General features: G+C 36.5%; 1 protein-coding gene across 2 annotated transcripts in view; it reads right to left on the bottom strand.

Moving 5' to 3' along the window:
• The window catches only part of rab28 (RAB28, member RAS oncogene family), a 214,408-nt gene that overhangs the window by 21,214 nt on the left and 172,202 nt on the right, over positions 1-20,992 (bottom strand). For both annotated transcript variants that reach the window (XM_051928656.1, XM_028801812.2), the window contains exon 5: positions 1,995-2,098. In XM_051928656.1, coding sequence (XP_051784616.1) covers positions 1,995-2,098 — 104 coding nt within the window. The remainder of the gene's footprint in view (positions 1-1,994; positions 2,099-20,992) is intronic.

Below are 20,992 nucleotides of genomic sequence, written 5' to 3'. Positions count from 1 at the left end.
TGTAGTCTGAGTACTCCGATATAAATGCTTCGATTTTGCTGCTATTACTCATGCATACAATCTGAACCATTATTGTTATACAGATTATACTCATATCAACATACTGCAAGCATATTATCAGTATAACAATAATAGCATACAGTTAATATACCTACAGTATGTTGATATGTGTTTAAACCTTTCCCTGATTTTTGGTCTGCTTGTGGGGTATCATACAATTTAGAAAAAAATCAGATAGTCAATATTAAATCTCATTTAACAAGATAACTTCACACTCGTGTCTTATGGTTTCCCTGTCTAGGTTTTTTGAGTAGCCACATAGGTGAGTGTTTTATTTGTTTTCTCCTTGTTACAGAAAACATATTAGAAATCTGGTGAAAGCATCATATGGTTGATTTACTGTAAAGGAATACTGAAGCAATGTAACATGTACTTGTATGCCTAAGCTACACTAATCTCTTTTTAAAATTTGCCGGTTCTGTTTCTTTTAAGAATTTTTTTTTTTTAAATCTTTTGTCTTCTAATTATTACAGAAGCAGAAACAACAATGAAGTAGTTGCTCCGGTCACTTGAACCTTTGTCTGTTCTTTGATAACTAAAACTATTTAAAAAAATAATTGCAACTCTCTAATGCTAAATAAACTCCCCAAGTTATTACTTGGCTTTTTCCTAGCTCATTTTACAGTTAGAAAGACAATTTGATGTGAAATTAATACTTATTTTTTTACTTTCTTCATTTTATTTCACTTTTTTAAAATAGAGCCTGAACTCTAAATTGTATCCAAATAAAAGCAACTGAAAAATACAGAATACAATTACTATATGCTAAACAGAAGCAGCTATCTCAAAGAAATTTCTACCTGTGAAATCATTAGCAGGTAAGGGCTTAAATAACATTATGTTAGGTTATGTGATTGTTATTTTCATGATTAAAAAAAAAAAACTCAACTGTCATATTTATTTTTTATAACACACACAATACGTTCTTATTGTTTATGAGTGACTTACGGTATATAAAGCATAATTTTTCATTTTTCACAACAGACAAAAATATTAAATAAAATACAATTTATATCTTAACATTTATATTTTAAGTAGGTTCTTAATGTTTATGTAGCCAAGGAAAGTGTTGTTAGCAAAAATATGTTTAACAGAGTATCTGAATAATTATTCACAAAAATAACTGTTTGAGTAGTAAAAACACCCCTCTCCTTAAAAGTGTATGAGGTCACACTTGAAATTCAGTACAATAATAAAATATTTAAATGGATCCCACCGAGCAATGGAATAATTGTGTTAGCATGATAATTGAATCAACACAATTTCTGTATAATGAAGAATACTTTACCTATCAGTATTATAAGAAATTGCTAGTTAAAAGAAAAATGGGGAAAACTCAAGAGGTTAGCTATCTGTTTGAGAAGGTACTGTAAGCAGAACGCATCTACAAAATGGTTAATTACTTAATTAAATGTCATCCGTGCTCAGAAAACGCCATCTCATAACCAAAATGAAAAATTTTGCTGAAAAAATTCAAGCCCCCCCCCCCAAAAAAGAAATTCAGCAAAGTTGTATTCCTATCTTTATAAAATGTTCAAATGTCCAATGTAGCACCATGTGAGATCAAGTAAACGGCAAGATATTAGTGAAGTCCTAAAAAAAAAAAAAGCTTTCATTTTTAAATTTTGTTCATTTAATATCCTGCCTTTGACCTTAGGTTACTTCTTGGCAAATTCCTGTGGCTACCTTACTAAAAACATGTTTCCTAAAGAAAGGAAAAAAAATTGTCATGTCTTTCTTTAATAAAAATCTGCCACATTAGCATACATGTAGTACAAATGGAAACAGCTGCCCATATCTGGCGTACATTATGGAAAGATAATGTTTGTTTAACACATTTAAATTGTAAAGTAATATACATTTCCATGACAAAGATTACTATAAATTTAGTTGTTGTAAAAGAGCTGTAGGAAAAACAACACATTTTAACTTACAGAATCTCCAGTCTTCGCAGAAACAAAGTGACTGCTAATGCCATTTTCTTGGCAGTATCGTTGGTGTTTGTCAGCCTTTACAGTTCTCATGTGCTCCAAATCAACTGCAACAACACATAAATATATTAATTTTATTTTAACAATGTATTAATTTGTTATCCTATTATTTACAGGTAATGTCACAGCAGAAAGCAACACATTAGTTGAAAAGATGGCAAGGATGTTAAAAGTATGCAAGATGGTGTGTATTGTGGGTAAGGACAACATTAAACACACTTACAGGTAAAAGCCAGTAAAAGTACTTACAGTAGTAAGATGATTTATGATGGAAAAATCTGAGTTTATTTCAAAACATATAGCAATTTACTCATGAAGTGCCACATTATTTACTTTAGTCTGTCTAAAATGTTTTCAGACTAAACATGGTTCCACACATTGACCAAAGTTCCAACTTATGCTGCTAGCAAGTGTTAAGATTAATTATATTGTAAGCATATTTTGCTCTTGCTCTGATAAGCAGCATTTTGTCCAAATCATCAAAGACATATTCAATAAAAATAAAATGTATAAGGATACATTTTATAAATTGCGCACAAACACTAAATGAACCAAGACATTTTGTTACAAAAAACCTAAAGGAAGCTAAATATTACTTAAGTCCCCAAAAATGTTTACAACTAATTATTTAAGTATAACAATCCTTTTTAGATAAACAAAAACAATGTATTATTAACAAATTGAGTTGCTCCTGTAATCAAAACATAAGACAATACTAATTTAGATATACTCAAATATTTATAAAAATAAGCCCTGCAAAGGCAGTATCAAGTTTATTCCAACAGTTAAGTACAGAGTGGGCTACTTTAAGTAAACTTTGCAAATCCTTTAGATCCTGGACACTTGGTCCAGGTAATTCATCACTTGTCAAAAGAAGCTTACAGAACATTAACACATTCGATGATACATGATGTATGATGGAACAATTGAGAACAGAAATATATACAGTGACAACACCAATGGAAATCAAGCATTAGAAAATGTTCCAAAGAGCATGAATGTTGAAGTGAAATAATTCATTGCCCTGATCTCCAGCCTTTTAGTCTCCAGGGCACTAGTTAACTATCCACCCATAATCTAAGGTAGTAAAAGAATCCAGATTGTGTAAACCACATGTTAAATGAATTATGAAGGGTTTAACACAGTTCCCATGTAACTGCAGTAGCAGGAAACATACTGCCCAGGAACAAGAAAAAGGTCACAATGACAGCACAGGATTTTAACCATAGAAGAAAAATGGCCCATATGTCACTGTATTACACACAATATTCTTTATACATATATTTATTTATTAATTTAAAATATGTAACGATTGTTACATACTTCAAGGGTATAATAAAATCTGGTTTAATTTTGGCTTCTGCAGAATACAAAGGAGACCACTAAAAAATTCTATTATAAAAACAACTTTGTTTTCAGTCATTTCTAAAGACATATTTATACTTTCTATGCAAATTCTCATTCCTTTCTAATACTTGCCTCTCATACATTTACTGAAACGGCATTAACCTTTAAAGTAGCTGGTGTCACAATTGCAAAAGACTGCCCAGCTAAGAATACATCTTTCTATTCTCTATTAACTTTCTATTTATTCATTTAAGATCCTATGAAAACACTCATTTTTTGGATACAAAAACAGTAGTGTGCAAAAGTATTTAATCCCCTTGAAAGTCATCATACTTTTCTGCATAACACAAGATTTGTACATACACTTATCCATTCAGTATTTTAATATGAACTCTTATACTGTAAAAATACATTTCCACAGTCAAAATAAACCATTTTCTGTGTACATTTAATTGAAGAAGAAAAGCTCAAAATTTACTCTTTTCATAAGTATTCAAGCTCTACACAGAACCCTTTTGCCGCAATAACAGCCATTATTCTTTTAGGGTAAGTATGTACCAGTTTTGCACATTATTCAGGAGAAGATTGAATACTTCTGCACAACTGTATATTGAAATTAATATTTAAGATGTTGGATTTATGTAAAAGAAAAATAACAGTATTATAATATGAATATTCTGTATCTAATTAAACAATTACTTAACTTAAGAAATATATTGTGTGTAAAACATTGAATGCAAAAAAAAAATCAACAATGTTAACAGTATAATTTGCAAAGCACACAATAATTTTTATATTAGAAATTATATTAAAATTAAGAAATAAAGTAAGTACAACTGAATTTTGGAGTCTGTTTAACCTGTTGTCAACCAACTGATGACAACTGGTGATGTGCAGTGATGTCTGATGCTATGTGGACTATGATATGTGCAGTGTATTACTGTTTCCTCATGAGTGTAGGTTTCAAATACAGTATCATTTGTGTTTGGTGGTTATGTTAGAGCATATTTGAATGAGCCCCGGGAAGTTACAAAATAATACTAATATTTTGTCCCATTTCTTAGAAATGGCTGACGTTTTCACACCAACAAAAGATTTGTATTTCTTAAGATGACATAGGGCAAAAGGGACACAAAATAATGATTGTGTATATCTTACTTTAGGAGCATACATTGCTGCATGCCTCAAAATCTTTACTCTTCAAAACTAAAACATGGAAATAACTAAACTAAATGTTCTCTACCTGTCCAATGTGTTTATCATTCACTGTATTACTTCATCTTGCATGCAGTTTTTGACACATCCATATATCTACAGCAAACTGGATACGTTTTTGGCAAACAGTTCTAAAACTTCAACAGGTGTCTAACGTCAAGGAAGCAGTTTAAGAGTTCTATATACTTCTGCCTTATTTTGTATGTTCATTGTGGATAACATGCCTTTCTTTTTTTGCATTCATATTTAGTATTGTCATCGTAAGTCTTGTAATTACTTAAAAATTACATAAAAATGTTAATTTTATGCACAGCAACTCAAAGCTACAGTGAGTGAATTGAGTAGCATGCACCCATTCTGGTAGGTAACTCAGAGCAACATAACAAAGGGGAATGTGAAAAATTCAAAGAGAAGGCAAGCACTGTATTTTCTGTAGACACAGTCTTTCTTATTGCCTTGTTAAATTGAAATGTTTTAATGGGTGGTGATATGTAATAGAATTTGTAGCAGATGGTCATGGCATATGTTTAGTTTTAGGTGGATGAAGTAAAAGAACTCTTTGAAAAATGGCAGCATATATAGCAACCATTCCTTCAATATATATATACAGTATATATATTACCCATGATCTTTTTACTTAGATAATTACCCAGTACTGTACTTTTTTTAAAATTTTTACTTCTTTCCATCGCATATAATTCATGCAAAAAGACAAATGTCATGTTCATTCTTTTTGTTCATATTTAAGTTGGGAAGCCATCAACATTAACTAATGAAAGTACAAGATGTTTTCAATAACAGTTAAAAAAATAAATAAAAATAAAAAATAGACAGAAATAGTTTCTGAAGAATATTTAAAATTAATCATATTTAAGTCAGTGACTAATGAAATAATCATTTTTGCTTTTTCACATTTTAAAATGCATTTTAAACAGTATTCACTAAGTAACTTTAAATAATTGATTAAGTGGCTGAGTGACTACAGCCTTTAAAGTATTCCCTGTTCCAAGTTATCTCCAACATTTTGTTTGAAGCTTACCAGAGAATCTTTCACTATGTTGAATTCTGTCTACAGAACACATTAGCTATTTCAGATTCTTCTAAGAGTTTGTTTATAAAGATTACTATAAATTACAAAAGGGTAGATTTTGCCAGATAAGTAACATTATATATTGAAGAGCTGAATTTAAATAATTAGTTAAACATAGGGTCTTTAAAATCTTTTAAACAAAGGTTTTCTTGAAAGTTTGCTTGTATTGCATTTATTAGGTAATAAAATGATTATGCTTTCACCAAAAGAATAGACAATTCATTTAATTTATCTCAAATATGAATAGTTCTGCAATTTTATAATATAATAACAGAAATGGAAATAGTGACCATTTTATGCAGTTAACCTCAGAAACAAATTAAACACCAAATCTTGGAGATCCTAATTAAATGGAAAACATTACAGGAAAATAATCATACTCCATAAAATCAAAGAAAAACAAATCATTATAATGGATGCACATTTAATGATGATGAATAGCCATTTAAAATATACATTTTCATGTATTTTGAAACAATTACATGGATTATTGAGGGAAAAATTTATCATTAAAAACATACATTAGCATATTTAGAAAATAATTTTAAATATAATTTACACTGTATTTTGCAATAAAAATTGTAGAGTATTGTCAACATTTTATGCACTACTGCGATCAGTTAAAAATCAGAATTTTGCATTTTGTGAATTTTTAAGTAGTTCCAATCCCAAATATATAACATTCAATTATAAAAAGACTTTAATGCAGTAATTTTAGATTATCAAGGAAAAAAATCTCAAGGGGTGATCTGTTTTTCCTCATTTCTGACAAACTGTACGTCACATTAACTGCCTCCAGGAAGTTATTCTAAACACAAAATAAACTGTTTATGCCCTTGCACAGATAGATAGCATGACAGATTATTACTTATGTACAGATGACATGCATTAATTTGATAAAAAGCATGTGTTTATGCTACAGATTGTCAAGTAGTCTAGTTTGCAGCTCAACAATGTTTTCCACTGTTAAAATTAGTGATAATAATTTTATCTATATCATATAATATTATTATATATTATTATTATTATACTATATAACAGGAGCCAGGAGATAAATTTGAACATTAAATAAATTTATCATTAAATAATCCTTTACTCAATGTGTATGTTTATAATCTTTTTCTAACCTTTACAAGATTCACAAGAAAAAAAATAATAATTAAGAGCTCTTCATCAGCCTCAAAAGTCATAACTTGACTTTAGGAGGTAGATATAACATAGCAAACTAAAAACAGTCAGTTCACTCCAGAGACGTATTCTCCGGCTACAAAAGCAGTCATTTAATTCATTTACATGCACGCACATAATAGGGTTACAGTGAATAACCCAGTTAAGGCAAAAACCTGGTTTCTTAATAACTGCACTTACAAGCACAAGCAATTATCTGGAGTTCTCCTTTGACAAAATGCTCAGGCATCATTACGCTGTGTAGAAAAAGACTTTCAGTGGTCACTTTGAACATGAAAATAAGCATGATGCCTATGGTTATTATATTGTGTTATATAAATATAAATATGTTTAGTCAAAGTGATGCTTTATTTATAGATGTCTGTAACCAGATTGCACGCAACAAACTCTTTTCTACTTGGCTATGCGATTGAGCCCTACAAAGGACCCGGTATGTGTGCTTCTTGCATTACACTCAGTGCTGCTGGGATAATAATGCAAGGCATAGGTAGGTTGCTTGGTACTTTAAAAACTAATCAGACAACTTAATGTAGTTACTTTAAAATGTGTTACCCTACTGCTCTCAAGAGTGAGTTGCTCAGCTTAGCGCTATACGTTCACCTCATCAACAAAAATTTAGCGATTTCTGAAATATTATTGCTTTATTATACATTATTTCAGCCAAGAAAAGAATTAATATGATCACCCAAACTTTTACCTCTGGAAATGTATTTTGTTGATGCTTCTGCTCATGACTACTGAAAGCGTGTGCAATATCAAATACATGTACAAGCTGACAGAGTGCAATGGACATGCACAGACTACAAAATCCTTAACAGTAACCCAGTTATGGGATTTCTATGGTCTCATAATCGGATTATTCACGAATAAAACCTACCTATGTTAATTAGGTTTCTCAGAGGCCAATAAAGCCAATCTCTATGATTGTAATATGGGTTTACATGGCATTTTATTCTGTGAATAATAGGTTTATTGAAGTGCATGTAAACAAGCTAAATATTACTCAATCTTGTCTTAATTTTTAAGGCCCTGTCACACTACATAATTTTTCCAGTGATCTTCAGTCACACACCTTAATTTACACAATCTTAGCAAGTCAGGGGCAGTTGTGGTGTGATCCTGTGACTAGCAGTCATGTAGTCTGACATCTCCAGCAATATAGTCCAACCAGCTCTCTGTATGCGAGAGCTTACAACCAATGTGCACTCTTCCAGAAGTACAATGCATACAATGCAGCTGGAAAGAAACAGGGGTATTTAGAGAAACTTGCAATGTACTATACATTTCTTAGCTCTTGCAGAGTAGAGAAAACCATTTTTTGGTACTTTGAGAGTTTTCGGCAGTTTTAAACACTTTTTGTCTTACATGACAGTGAGTGATGTGAGGCTTCATTACCTGATGTTGTTCATTAGGTGAGAAACATTGTAAAGTGCACAGTGTGGAGAAAAAATGTGTGCAACAACAAATACGCACAGATACTAAACCACTCTTGGTAACAATTTCTCTGTTACATATAAAGTACGCATACAAATATATGTAATTTTAATTAAGATATTGCAAATTGTGATTTTACCACTGAAAAGTTACCTTGATATGCATTAAGATGTTGTGTTTTCCTGTTTGTTTATGCTTTAATACTGTTAATAAAAAAAAAAAAAAGCATACAAGGTCTACCTGAAAAAAATATCTTTGAGCAAATAAACATCCACAGTAATTAAAAATATGAAAAGATTTGTTGATGGAAATCAATTAATTGTCTTGAAAAAACTAGTGTACAAGTACCCTGAACTGTACTGCACCAAGCGTGGGTTTGTACACAATGCAGAGAGCCAGCACACAAATATTAATACCTCCTATAAAATCTCAGAATGATGCAGGCAAAATCATTTAATTTACATAATCTGAGACAAGTTAGAAAATGTAAGCATGGCACTGAGTAAAAACCATTTTAAATTTGTTACCTCATCAAACAGTCAGTTTTTATATTTTTGTAATGAGTCATTTTAAAAAAAAAATACAGCTTTTATAGAATTTAATTACATGTATTACAATAATCCCTCCTCCATCGTGGGGGTTGCGTTCCAGACCCCAGCGAAAGGTGAAAATCCGCGAAGTAGAAACCATATGTTTATATGGTTATTTTTATATTGTCATGCTTGGGTCACAGATTTGCACAGAAACACAGGAGGTTGTAGAGAGACAGGAACGTTATTCAAACACTGCAAACAAACATTTGTCTCTTTTTCAAAAGTTTAAACTGTGCTCCATGACAAGACAGAGATGACAGTTCCGTCTCACAATTAAAAGAATGCAAACATATCTTCCTCTTCAAAGGAGTGCACGTCAGAGAGAGAGAGAGAGAGAGAGAAAAGCAAACAGTCAAAAATCAATAGGGCTGTTTGGCTTTTAAGTATGCGAAGCACCTCCGGACAAAGTATTTGCAAGGAAGGGAGCAAGCATTTTTCAGCATTTTTTAGAGGAGCGTCCGTATCCTCTAGGCCAGGCCAATTCAAATGGAGGCCCGCGCGCCACATGGAGCCCAAAAGCAATCTCGGAGTGGCACAGCCCATGGTCCCACCAGAAATGTAGAGAAAAACTGAGAAAAACACATTTTGCAAGCCTTCAGAAATTCCTACAGTAGTGCAGAGGTGACTGCAACAATCCATGTAGCCTAGCAAAATTCAACCCACATTGCAGCACATTGTTGTTTTGCCAGGTGGATGGTGCTGAAAGAGAAATGCCCCATCTCTGCATTTGTGAGAGGAAAGGGAAGGCCCACATATATGGGAGCAGTACGTGTGAGTGAACAAGCAAGTAGAGGAAAACAAGGGTGAAAAAGCGGCGTGCTCCTGGGCAAACACAGTGAAGCTGAAGACGAGCTATATATATCTGAATGTCTGAAAGGCAAAGCCGAACACTTGTTAGCATGGTCACAGACAAACCACAGACCACCTTCAGAGTGCTACAGAAACATCTGACTGCTGTTGGTGTCATTGTACATCGTTCCACAGTCCAGCACACTTTGAACAGGAAACAGCTCTGTGGAAGGGTGATGTGCAAAAAACCTTTTCTGAGTACTCACCACAAGTTACTGGCATGAGATATGCAAAATCACATCTGGACAAGCCAGAAACATTTTGGAAAAAAATACTATGGACAGATGAGACTAAGGTCAAATTATCTGATCACAACAAGAGGTGCTATGCATGGCAAAAAAAAAAACGCACACAGCATTCCATGAGAAGAACTTGCTGCCTACTGTAAAATTTGGTGGAGGGTCCATCATGTTATGGGGTTGTGTGGCTAGCACAGGTACTGGAACCCTTGTTAAAGTTGAGGACTGCATGAATTCCTCCCAGTATCAGCAGATTCTTGACAAGAATATTCAAGAGTCAGTCACAAAGTTGAAGTTAAGCCAGGGTTGGATGTTTCACCATGACAATGTTCCAAAGCAGTGTTCAAAATCTACCAAGGAATTCATGCAGAGGCACAAGTACAATGTTCTAGAATGGCCATCCCAGTCCCCAGACCTGAACATCATTGAAAATGTATGGACTGATTTGAAACAGGCTGTCAACGCTCAGAAGCCATTAAACTTGACTGAACTGGAGGAATTTTGTATGGAAGAATGGTCCAAAATATCACCGGCCAGAATTCAGGGATTTGTCAGTGGCTATAGGAGGCATTTACAGGCTGTTATTTCAGCAAAAGGAGGCTCTACTAAATATTGATTGGATTATATTTTTGGGGCACCCAAATTTATTCACTTGCCTATTTATGTTTAAATGCACATTAAATTGGTTCTGCTGGTCCAATAAAAAATATTTCACTACTGAAATGTTGCTGTTTCCATAAAGTATAAAATATTTAAAGTTGCTGCCTCAAAAGCTGAACAAGTTATAAATGGTTACAGTGATTTTTATTAGGGGTGCCCAAATTTTACATAGCACTGTAGCTTTTTTTATTGTTTTTTTATGAACTTTTTGATATGCCTGTGTCAGATGTGACCAAATTTAAAAGGGAAGTAATGCATAAAAATTACTTGTTTTTCAATACATTAATTTGTGTTGGTTTTAAAATGTATTACTGCTTGCTGCTTACTGGGCGCTGAAAATGTTTGGCCCAGCTAAATTTCTTGATTTGAAAATCTGGTCCAACTGAATTTGTAATTGAATAGCCCTGCTCTAGGCCAGTGTTGGAACAGCCCCTCTGCTCACACCCCCTCCCGTCAGGAGCAGTGAATGTCAGAGAGAGAGAGAGAGAGAGAGAAAAAGAGAGAGAGGAAAGCAAATAATCAAAAATCAATATGTGCTGTTTGATCTTTTAAGTATGCGAAGCACCACGCGGGAAGCATATCACTTGCAAAGCAGCCACATGTAAGCCCAGCAAAGAAGGGAGCACTGTGAAGGTAATCTTTCAGCGTTTTTTGAGGAGCGGCCGTGTCCTCTAGGGGTGCGAACAGCCCCCGTGCTCACAATATATTTGAGGAGTTTTATTTAATACATAATACGCGCTGTGGTTGGGTAGCTTCTCAGCCATCTGCCAATAGCGTCCCTTGTATGAAATCAACTGGGCAAACCAACTGAGGAAGCGTGTACCAGAAATTAAAAGACCCATTGTCCGCAGAAATCCGCGAACCAGCAAAAAATCCGCGATATATATTTAAATATGCTTACATATAAAATCCGCGATGGAGTGAAGCCGCGAAAGTCGAAGCGCAATATAGCAAGGGATTACTGTAGTAGACTACAATAAACACATGCATTTAAATAGTATGTTACAATGTCATATAGTTAAAATGAATTCCAAAAAGGCTTGTGCAGGTGTTCCATCCATCCTCTTCCGCTTATCCGAGGTCGGGTCGCGGGGGCAGCAGCTTGAGCAGAGTTGCCCAGACTTCCCTCTCCCTGGCCACTTCTTCTAGCTCTTCCGGGAGAATCCCAAGGCGTTCCCAGGCCAGCCGGGAGACACAGTCCCTCCAGCATGTCCTGGGTCTTCCCCGGGGCCTCCTCCCGGCTGAACGTGCCCGGAACACCTCACCAGGGAGGTGTCCAGGAGGCATCTTGATCAGATGCCCGAGCCACCTCATCTGACTCCTCTCGATGTGAAGGAGCAGTGGCTCTACTCTGAGCCCCTCCCTGATGACTGAGCTTCTCACCCTATCTTTAAGGGAGAGCCCAGACACCCTGCGGAGGAAACTCATTTCAGCCGCTTGTATTCGTGATCTCGTCCTGTCGGTCACTACCCATAGCTCATGACCATATGTGAGGGTAGGAACAGAGATCGACTGGTAAATTGAGAGCTTTGCCTTACGGCTCAGTTCCTTTTTCACCATGACAGACCGATGCAGAGCCCGCATCACTGCGGACGCTGCACCGATCCGCCTGTCAATCTCACGCTCCATTCTTCCCTCACTCGTGAACAAGACCCCGAGATACTTGAACTCCTCCACTTGAGGCAGGATCTCGCTCCCAACCCTGAGAGGGCACTCTAAACCTTTTCCGGCTGAGGACCATGGTCTCGGATTTGGAGGTGCTGATTCACATCCCAGCCGCTTCACACTCAGCTGCGAACTGATACAGAGAGAGCTGAAGATCACGGCCTGATGAAACAAACAGGACAACATCATCTGCAAAAAGCAGTGACCCAATCCTGAGTCCACCAATCCGGACCCCCTCAACACCCTGGCTGCGCCTAGAAATTTTGTTCATAAAAGTTATGAACAGAATCGGTGACAAAGGGCAGCCCTGGCGGAGTCCAATTCTCACTGGAAACGGGTTCGACTTACTGCTGGCAATGCGGACCAAGCTCTGACACCGGTTGTACAGGGACCAAACAGCCCTTATCAGGGGTCCGGTACCCCATACTCCTGGAGCACCCCCCACAGGATTCCCCAAGGGACACGGTTGAACGCCTTTTCCAAGTCCACAAAACACATGTAGACTGGTTGGGCGAACTCCCATGCACCCTCCAGGACTCTGCTAAGGGTGTAGAGCTGGCCCACTGTTCCGCGACCAGGACAAAAACCACACTGTTCCGAGGTTCGACTATCCGACGGACCCTCCTCTCCAGAACCTCCGAATAGACTTTTTCAGGGAGGCTGAGGAGTGTGATCCCTCTGTAGTTGGAACACACCCTCCGGTCCCCCTTCTTAAAGAGGGGGACCACCACCCTGGTCTGCCAATCCAGAGGCACTGTCCCTGATGTCCATGCAATGTTGCAGAGACATGTCAACAAAGTCAGCCCTACAACATCCAGAGCCTTGAGGAACTCAGGGCGTATCTCATCCACCCCTGGGGCCCTGCCACCAAGGAGTTTTTTGACCACCTCGGTGACTTCAGTCCCAGAGATGGGGGAGCCCACCTCCGAGTCCCCAGACTCTGCTTCCTCATTGGAAGGCATGTTAATGGGATTGAGGAGGTCTTCGAAGTACTCCCCCCAACGACCCACAATGTCCTGAGTCGAGGTCAGCAGCGCACCATCCCCACCATATACAGTGTTGACACTGCACTGCTTCCCCCTCCTGAGACGCCGGATGATGGACCAGAATCTCCTCGAAGCTGTCTGCCTTTTTGGATTGCGGCAGATTTGGAGACAAAGTACATGTGCAATGCCACTCCTTATTTAGGAAAAGATCCCAGTCGTCCCACGGGAGAAAGACTTTCCGAGTCTGTGGTCATAAAGCTTATGGAGCCATTTCTGGACAAAGGCAGAACCGTAACAATAGACAACTTCTTCACGTCACTTCGCTGGCTAATAGACTGCTGCACCGCAATACAACTCTGCTTGGCACCATGAATAAAGTGCGACGGGAACTTCCACCTGCAGCTAAAGTCAGTTCAGTACACGAACAATTCTCCACGCTGGTGTTTAGATCTCCTAGTGCCATGCTGACAGTGTATGTGCCCAAAAAGATGAAGTCTGTCTGCATTCTCAGCACAATGCACCATGATGTGGAGACTGGGCAAGATAAAAAAAAAAAAAAAACAAACACGGTCACAGACTACAACCACATGAAGGTATGCTAATGAAAAAAATATTAGTGTGACGAAGTATTCTGGTGCTATTCTGGTGATAAAATGATTTCTTCAAAATGTCACATATATTTGTCTTTCTTTTTTCCCCAGCGTGGCGTTGACATCATGGACCAGAAGGCGCGTGCTTATTCAGTGCGAACAGGAACACGCAGGTGGCCGGTTGCTGTGTTCTACAACATCCTTGACCTAGCAGCGATGTACGCACACGTACTGTATAAGGCATGCACGGGGTCCACTGAGAAAAGAAGAGTGTTCATGGCTCACCTTGCAGAGGAACTTCGTCGTCGCTTCTTACAGGAAAAGGCGATGGAAAAAGAAAAGATGATACAGCATCAACAAACTTCCGTTCTAAGACCTCAGCTTCCCCCAGGGAAGAAAGTACAGTGTCAGGTGCTCATTCACTGTAATAGGAACCATAGCACAGAGAGGTGTGTACATTGCAACAAGTACACATGTCGTAAATGTAGGAATGGCGGACCTTGGGTGTGTGGGAACTGTTCATATTTGAATGTGATGATTTTATATAGCACGGATCGGAAATCAGCAGTTCTTAACATTGCACGACGCAAGCTGTCGTATCAACCACCAACTGTAACTTGCTTTCTTTATTCTTCGGTTATAGTCTTGAATAAAAGTGCACTTTTATTTATGTGAAACCAGCTGTGTCAGATGGGGTTGTATGGATTGATTCTGAATGCGACTGCGAGAATGAAAAGTGAATTAAAAAAAAAAAAAAAAAAAAAGCTAACCTTTACCAGTATCATAAGTTACACCGGCTGTTACAGACTGAAATCAAATTTATGTTGTTATTCTAAAATTGTAAGAATAAGAGCAGTTCATTTCTTGAAGTGGAGCCATGCGGGATCGAACTCGCCACCCTCTGATCCCCAGTCAGGAGCTGATACCATTACGCCACCGCGGCGGTTGTAGTAAGACTGTCAATGCGGCATGCTAACGCGGCTTTTTTTTTTTTATATTTTTGAATGAAAGCGCACGTGTTCTCTTATTTGTACCTTTTGTGAAAGTGTTTCTTTGATATATGGACTTCAGGCTTCATACGTTATATAGTTTATGCCTACATTTTGTCATTTACTATTAGAATATGAAAAACGTTTCTGTTTTAAAAATGTGTTTGCACAGCCTACTATAGAAATGGAACACACATGAAATGCGTGTATTCCAAATAACGCTAGAATTATTTCCACTGTAAAACTCCACTTCAATCCCAGGTAATCAAATCAAGGCAAGGCTTGAGCTAGGAGAAGTTCATTCTAAGTCGGTGGGGGGATGGAATAGCTGGCTGCTAGTAGCTTTTGTTTATCAGCACATTTAGATGACAAAGGACTCTGGCGGAGAGGTGCAAACGGATTTACGAGTTTTTTCGTAGGCTCTGGTAATTCTAGTGTTAAGCAAAATAAGCAACTGCTTAAGGCAGCAAGGGGAAAATGGCATCATAGAGTTTTTATAAGCATAAGAAAACTCGAGATATAAATAAAGATATAAGTAAACAACAATAAGCACTATTTTAACATCTTTTGATCCATGGAGCAGCCGAAAGAAGAAGAAGAAGAAGAGGATGTAAAAAAGTCATATAACTTCATGGTTAGAAAATAATGAAATGAATGATGTCTTGTTTGGTTCAAATAACATTCTTTAATTACAACATCTTTTTAAAAAATCATCCACCAACATTCGTTTATGTACAAAGAGGATTTTTGAAAATTGAAAAATATGCTCTCAAGACCATATAATTTCAGTAATGTGTAAAGTATGAAAGCTTTCTTTAGAAGGCTATATTGTAGGACTTAGTTTGATAGCCTCTAATAAGACAGTAGTCAGTCAAGGTAGATGTCCGTTTTCTTTGGTTTGTCCTTAAATATTTTTCCTTTATGTTCACAAATTTATTAGTATTAAGTTAATATTAAAGTCTTGTTAGGCTTGCTTGTCTTTGTTCAATGGGAAATTAAACAAATTTGAAAGAACAGCTATTTGAATCCATTTTTTTTTTCAAATTATTTTATTTTTTAATTTTTATAGTCTATACAGTAAACATATTTTCCAGGATTCTGTGTCTTTTAAAGGCATATGTAAAATAAGATTATTAATTTCTTGTTCAGGCCTTCTTATTTTATTATTTTGCACAGTACAGATGTTTTTGAACTACTTTCATTAATTAGAACGGTTCTTATGAAAAGAAACATCACAGCAGAACAAACTACTGTTAACCTATGAAATTAGGCCAGCAAAGGCACCTAAACAAAATAAAGTCTACAATGTATATGAGCATCGATTATACTGTGCTGCATACCGTTGCCATAATAATTATTAATTATATCATCATATAAATTTTTGTTGATACCATTCACCTCCAGATTATATATTTGTTTTCATATTGACAGTTTTGTTCTGTGTCAAGATAACTGACATTTGATTTGGGAAGGATTGCTGAGAATCAATCTCACACACGGAAGAAAAAAAGTTGTAGGTTTACATATCCAAAAGCAGAAGTAGAAGTAAACTAGTGTACCAACAGCTTGCGTGTGCAGGTTTCTCCTGGTTTTCATTACCATGCACTGTGGATTCATTTTGACATCAAGAGCGGCTGACACAAGAGTAAATGATAAAAACATACAAAATATATTTTGTGTATTGAAGTAACCTCTCTCAAGGTAAAGCTGAAATAGCAAAATCTCTTATATATATTTCTCTTCTGGTTCGTCCTGCTTCCACTTCAAAACCAGTCCCGCCCACATGCAGCCGACACAGCATTTCTCGATTCCTAGTCGTCCTCTTCCAAACCTTTCCCCACGGTGCCTGCGGCCTCCCATACACCTTGCAATTTTTGTTATACTGCGACGGTTGTGTCCTGAGCGTTTGTTATAAAATGAATGACAGTATCTTCTCTGTCGACAGGTTTTTGTACAACGTCATATCTATTCCGGGATCCGGCAACTGTCTGTTCCTATCGGTGGGTTATTTCTTGACACAAACGGTTGATGAAGGCAATGCACTCTCACTACTGGTAAAGTAGCTTTACCACCTTTGCAGGAGCCACCTGTGTCTTTACAATAGCTTCTTACACAGCAAACATCAGAAGCTAAAAATTATCGTGAACACATTCGAGAATACAACTCTTCTCTAGCGTTTGCTTCCATGGGTGCACAGATAACTCAACCTCCTGGCCACGGACCATACTGTTTTAAAATGCATGGGCAAATTTATCACCAAATCTCTCCACTACAGTAATCCCTCCTCCATCGCGGGGGTTGCGTTCCAGAGCCACCCGCGAAATAAGAAAATCCGCGAAGTAGAAACCATATGTTTATACGGTTATTTTTATATTGTCATGCTTGGGTCACAGATTTGCGCAGAAACACAGGAGGTTATAGAGAGACAGGAACGTTATTCAAACACTGCAAACAAACATTTGTCTCTTTTTCAAAAGTTTAAACTGTGCTCCATGACAAGACAGAGATGACAGTTCTGTCTCACAATTAAAAGAATGCAAACATATCTTCCTCTTCAAAGGAGTGTGCGTCAGGAGCAGAGACTGTCATAAAGACAGAGAATGCAAACAAATCAATAGGGCTGTTTGGCTTTTAAGTATGCAAAGCACCGCGGCACAAAGCTGTTGAAGGCTGCAGCTCACACCCCCTCCGTCAGGAGCAGGGAGGGAGGGAGAGAGAGAGAGAGAGAGAGAGAGATAGATAGAGAGAGACAGAGAAAAACAAACATGCAAAAATCAATACGTGCCCTTCGAGCTTTTAAGTATGCGAAGCACTGTGCAGCATGTCGCTTCACTAAGCAGCTGCACAGAAGGTAGCAACGTGAAGATAATCTTTCAGCATTTTTAGACGAGCATCCGTATCGTCTAGGTGTGCGACCAGCCCCCCTGCTCACACCCCCTACGTCAGGATCAGAGAAAGCGCAAGAGAGAGAAAGAGAAAAGTAAGTTGGGTAGCTTCTCAGCCATCTGCCAATAGTGTCCCTTGTATGAAATCAACTGGGCAAACCAACTGAGGAAGCATGTACCAGAAATTAAAAGACCCATTGTCCTCAGAAATCCGTGATATATATTTAAATATGCTTACATATAAAATCCGCGATAGAGTGAAGTCGCGAAAGGCGAAGCGCGATATAGCGAGGGATCACTGTATACGCTAACACTTCTACCTCTCCAGAATATGGACAGTTGTATGTTTTTGAAACAGCGCAAGCTACTGAAGTACGCTTACAAAATAAAGCAAACTCTGCATGCAGCGAAAATTTACTTCTCCAGCTAGATTCCATGCTCAGAACCATCAACCCCTTCGCTAAATCATACAAACGCATGCATTAAATCACTCAGTCCAATCCAAGAGCATCTGTGTGAATGGTTTTCAAGAAAAACCCTAGGCAGGATTTACGATGATACAATGCCCTGACATGTCGCACTGATGTTGCAGCGATTTTCGGCGGAGAAGATGGTGAACCGCCTGCCGAAAGGGACATTTGCATCTATCCCATAGGCAACTCCTGTAAACAGATTTCCACGCTCAATATGAATTGCAATCCTATGGTTTACCCACTTTTATTCCCTTACGGAGACACTGCCTGGCACAAAGATTTACAACATGTTCCCGATAAAAGAACGGCAAGCGAATAATGCTTACTCAATGCCAATTTTACGTTTACAGATTAGCAATGAGGAATACATTTGGTATTTTGCACTCCAGCGGAAAACTACTCCAACATGTCGTAGATGCATTTGTTTAAACAGAGGGCGCGCGTCTCAGCTATCTCAGATTACATCAACAAGATCTGCGTGTGGAACAATTCAAAGGACTATCAGATGCACTGCAAGCAAACGCTGAAAATAACAATGTACGTGTAGGCAAAATGATCATATTACCATCCACATTTCCAGGAAGTCCAAGATACATGCACCAAAACTATCAGGATGCCATAGCCATAGTATGTAAATTCGAAAAGCCTGATTTATTTATCATTTTCACATGCAATCCTGCTTGGCCAGAAATTCTACATGCACTGTCGGATAACCAAAGACCAGAGCACAGACGGTCAGTTGTACGTGGCTTTTTCTAGGGTTAGATCTTTTGACTCATTATCTGTCGTCTCCACCAAAACACCTATTCACAACTGTGTCTTTCCTTTCTCACCGTTTTCCGTTCCTATTCTTACACCGCCGTATGCTACCGCGGGTGTTGGCTAGTAATCCCTAATTGAGAAACACAGAATGTTTCCTTATTTTAAGATAACAATTTTAATAAAATCAAAATGTGACTATATTATCATTATGGAATCAAAAGAGTAAATACTTTCCTAAATAAGCTTTATCTTTTTATTATTATTAAATAATGGGTCTGTGATTAATCACTACATGGAATCCATTAGCTGAATAAGATAGTTTACTCTGCTTGTTTTTATGATATTCTTAAATCACTTTTAACAGTCTATTAATTCAGAGCATGCTGCTTTCTGAATATAAAATTCAAAGAAAATTAAATAATTTAGGTAATAGTAATTGAGTAGTGATACAACTGCCTTTCAAATGATCTTAGCTGGAAGTATAACTATAACCAATTATACAAGTAGGAGTAAATAGTTGTATATCTATAACACTGATGATGATTTCCAATAGGCATATTCTTAAATGCTATAAAAGTCTAAAAAGTCTAGACTGCTTTAAAAGTCTTAAAGTCTATAAGGAGCAAAAACAATGCTAGTATAGAAAGATAACACTAAAATATTTAACATGCAAACATGGTGAAATAAAAATATTTAATTTCATAGTTAATTGTTCAGAATCTTTCAACATGTTATTCAGTTCATAATTTTACTTTAAATATTTACAAAGGACACAGAGGCACATGCTTACTACAATAAATGCACAATTTTAATCCCTAAATAATTTAATGTGTATTGGTTGAAAAACCTTTTATGATTTTTTACAAAAACAAAAGCCTACAAACTATGATAGAACTATTGAAAAATTACATTTTCTTCTTAGCTTAGAGGTATTTCAAATCTGGATTCACATTTAATTGTGTTTATTTTATGTATGTTATGCAAGGTGTTGACTTTTTAGCCAAATGCAGTATCACTTACTTCTCAATAATAGCTAATTTAATTATGGACATCAGTAAAAACTTCAACCTTCTGTCATTAATGTCTACAGTTTAAAAATCACGCTAAGCATGTTACAGAAAAAAAATTACAATAGTGAAGGACAGTCTAAGATTTTCAAGAGTTTTTTTTCCATTATAGTAACTAATGATTTCTCTTTTGTCATCTTTACTACAAAGCTAAATCCATTTTCACTTTGTATTATATATACAATGGAGTAAATTCATTCTGTGATGTTTAAAAAAATAAATACAGAAACATGAAAAATTACTATTCAAATGGAATAATGTCTCAAAGATACACAAGTTTTAAATGCATGTCCTAGAGAGCAAACTGTACATAATCTGCAGAAGAACTTAGTAGATATATTTAGAAATGCTCTAATTCACTTGAAATGGCCAATGTAAAATGACAGCTCCAAGACACTTAATATTGTCTAATATGTAACTTACTTATGCTACTTTATAACTTTTTTTTTTAATTCATATTCTGAAATATTTTATCCAAATACAGAATTTTGAAGGTGTAACCAGTCCTAGACAGAATGCCAAACTGTTGCAAGGATGCCGGGTGAAATCAGAGTAGAACAAGCAAACTGTATAAAAACAGTGCTAGAAGCCACACATTAAACCATGGACTCTGATGATATGAGGTAGGAGCATTAAACCAGTGCACTGCCACTGGGTTTAACTATAACTGATACCTTTTTAGAGTTTCATGATTTATTCAGGCTAAATGTATAATTTCACAAAAAAATAAATAACTATACTTCTTCAAATATGAACATAAAAAATGTTTCTTCTTTCTGCCTAACAGTAAAAACCTCTATAAACTTTGTACTGTATACTTTAAATGAATAACATGATTTACAACTATAAAAGCACTGCAGAGAGGTAAATATTACCCCATGCAAAGTATTTCTTGCTCAATCACACCAT

Source organism: Erpetoichthys calabaricus, chromosome 5 (genome assembly GCF_900747795.2).
Source record: "Erpetoichthys calabaricus chromosome 5, fErpCal1.3, whole genome shotgun sequence".
Taxonomy (NCBI): domain Eukaryota; kingdom Metazoa; phylum Chordata; class Cladistia; order Polypteriformes; family Polypteridae; genus Erpetoichthys; species Erpetoichthys calabaricus.
Note: the sequence above shows the minus strand (reverse complement) of the source record. Positions and strands in the feature narration are given on the sequence as shown.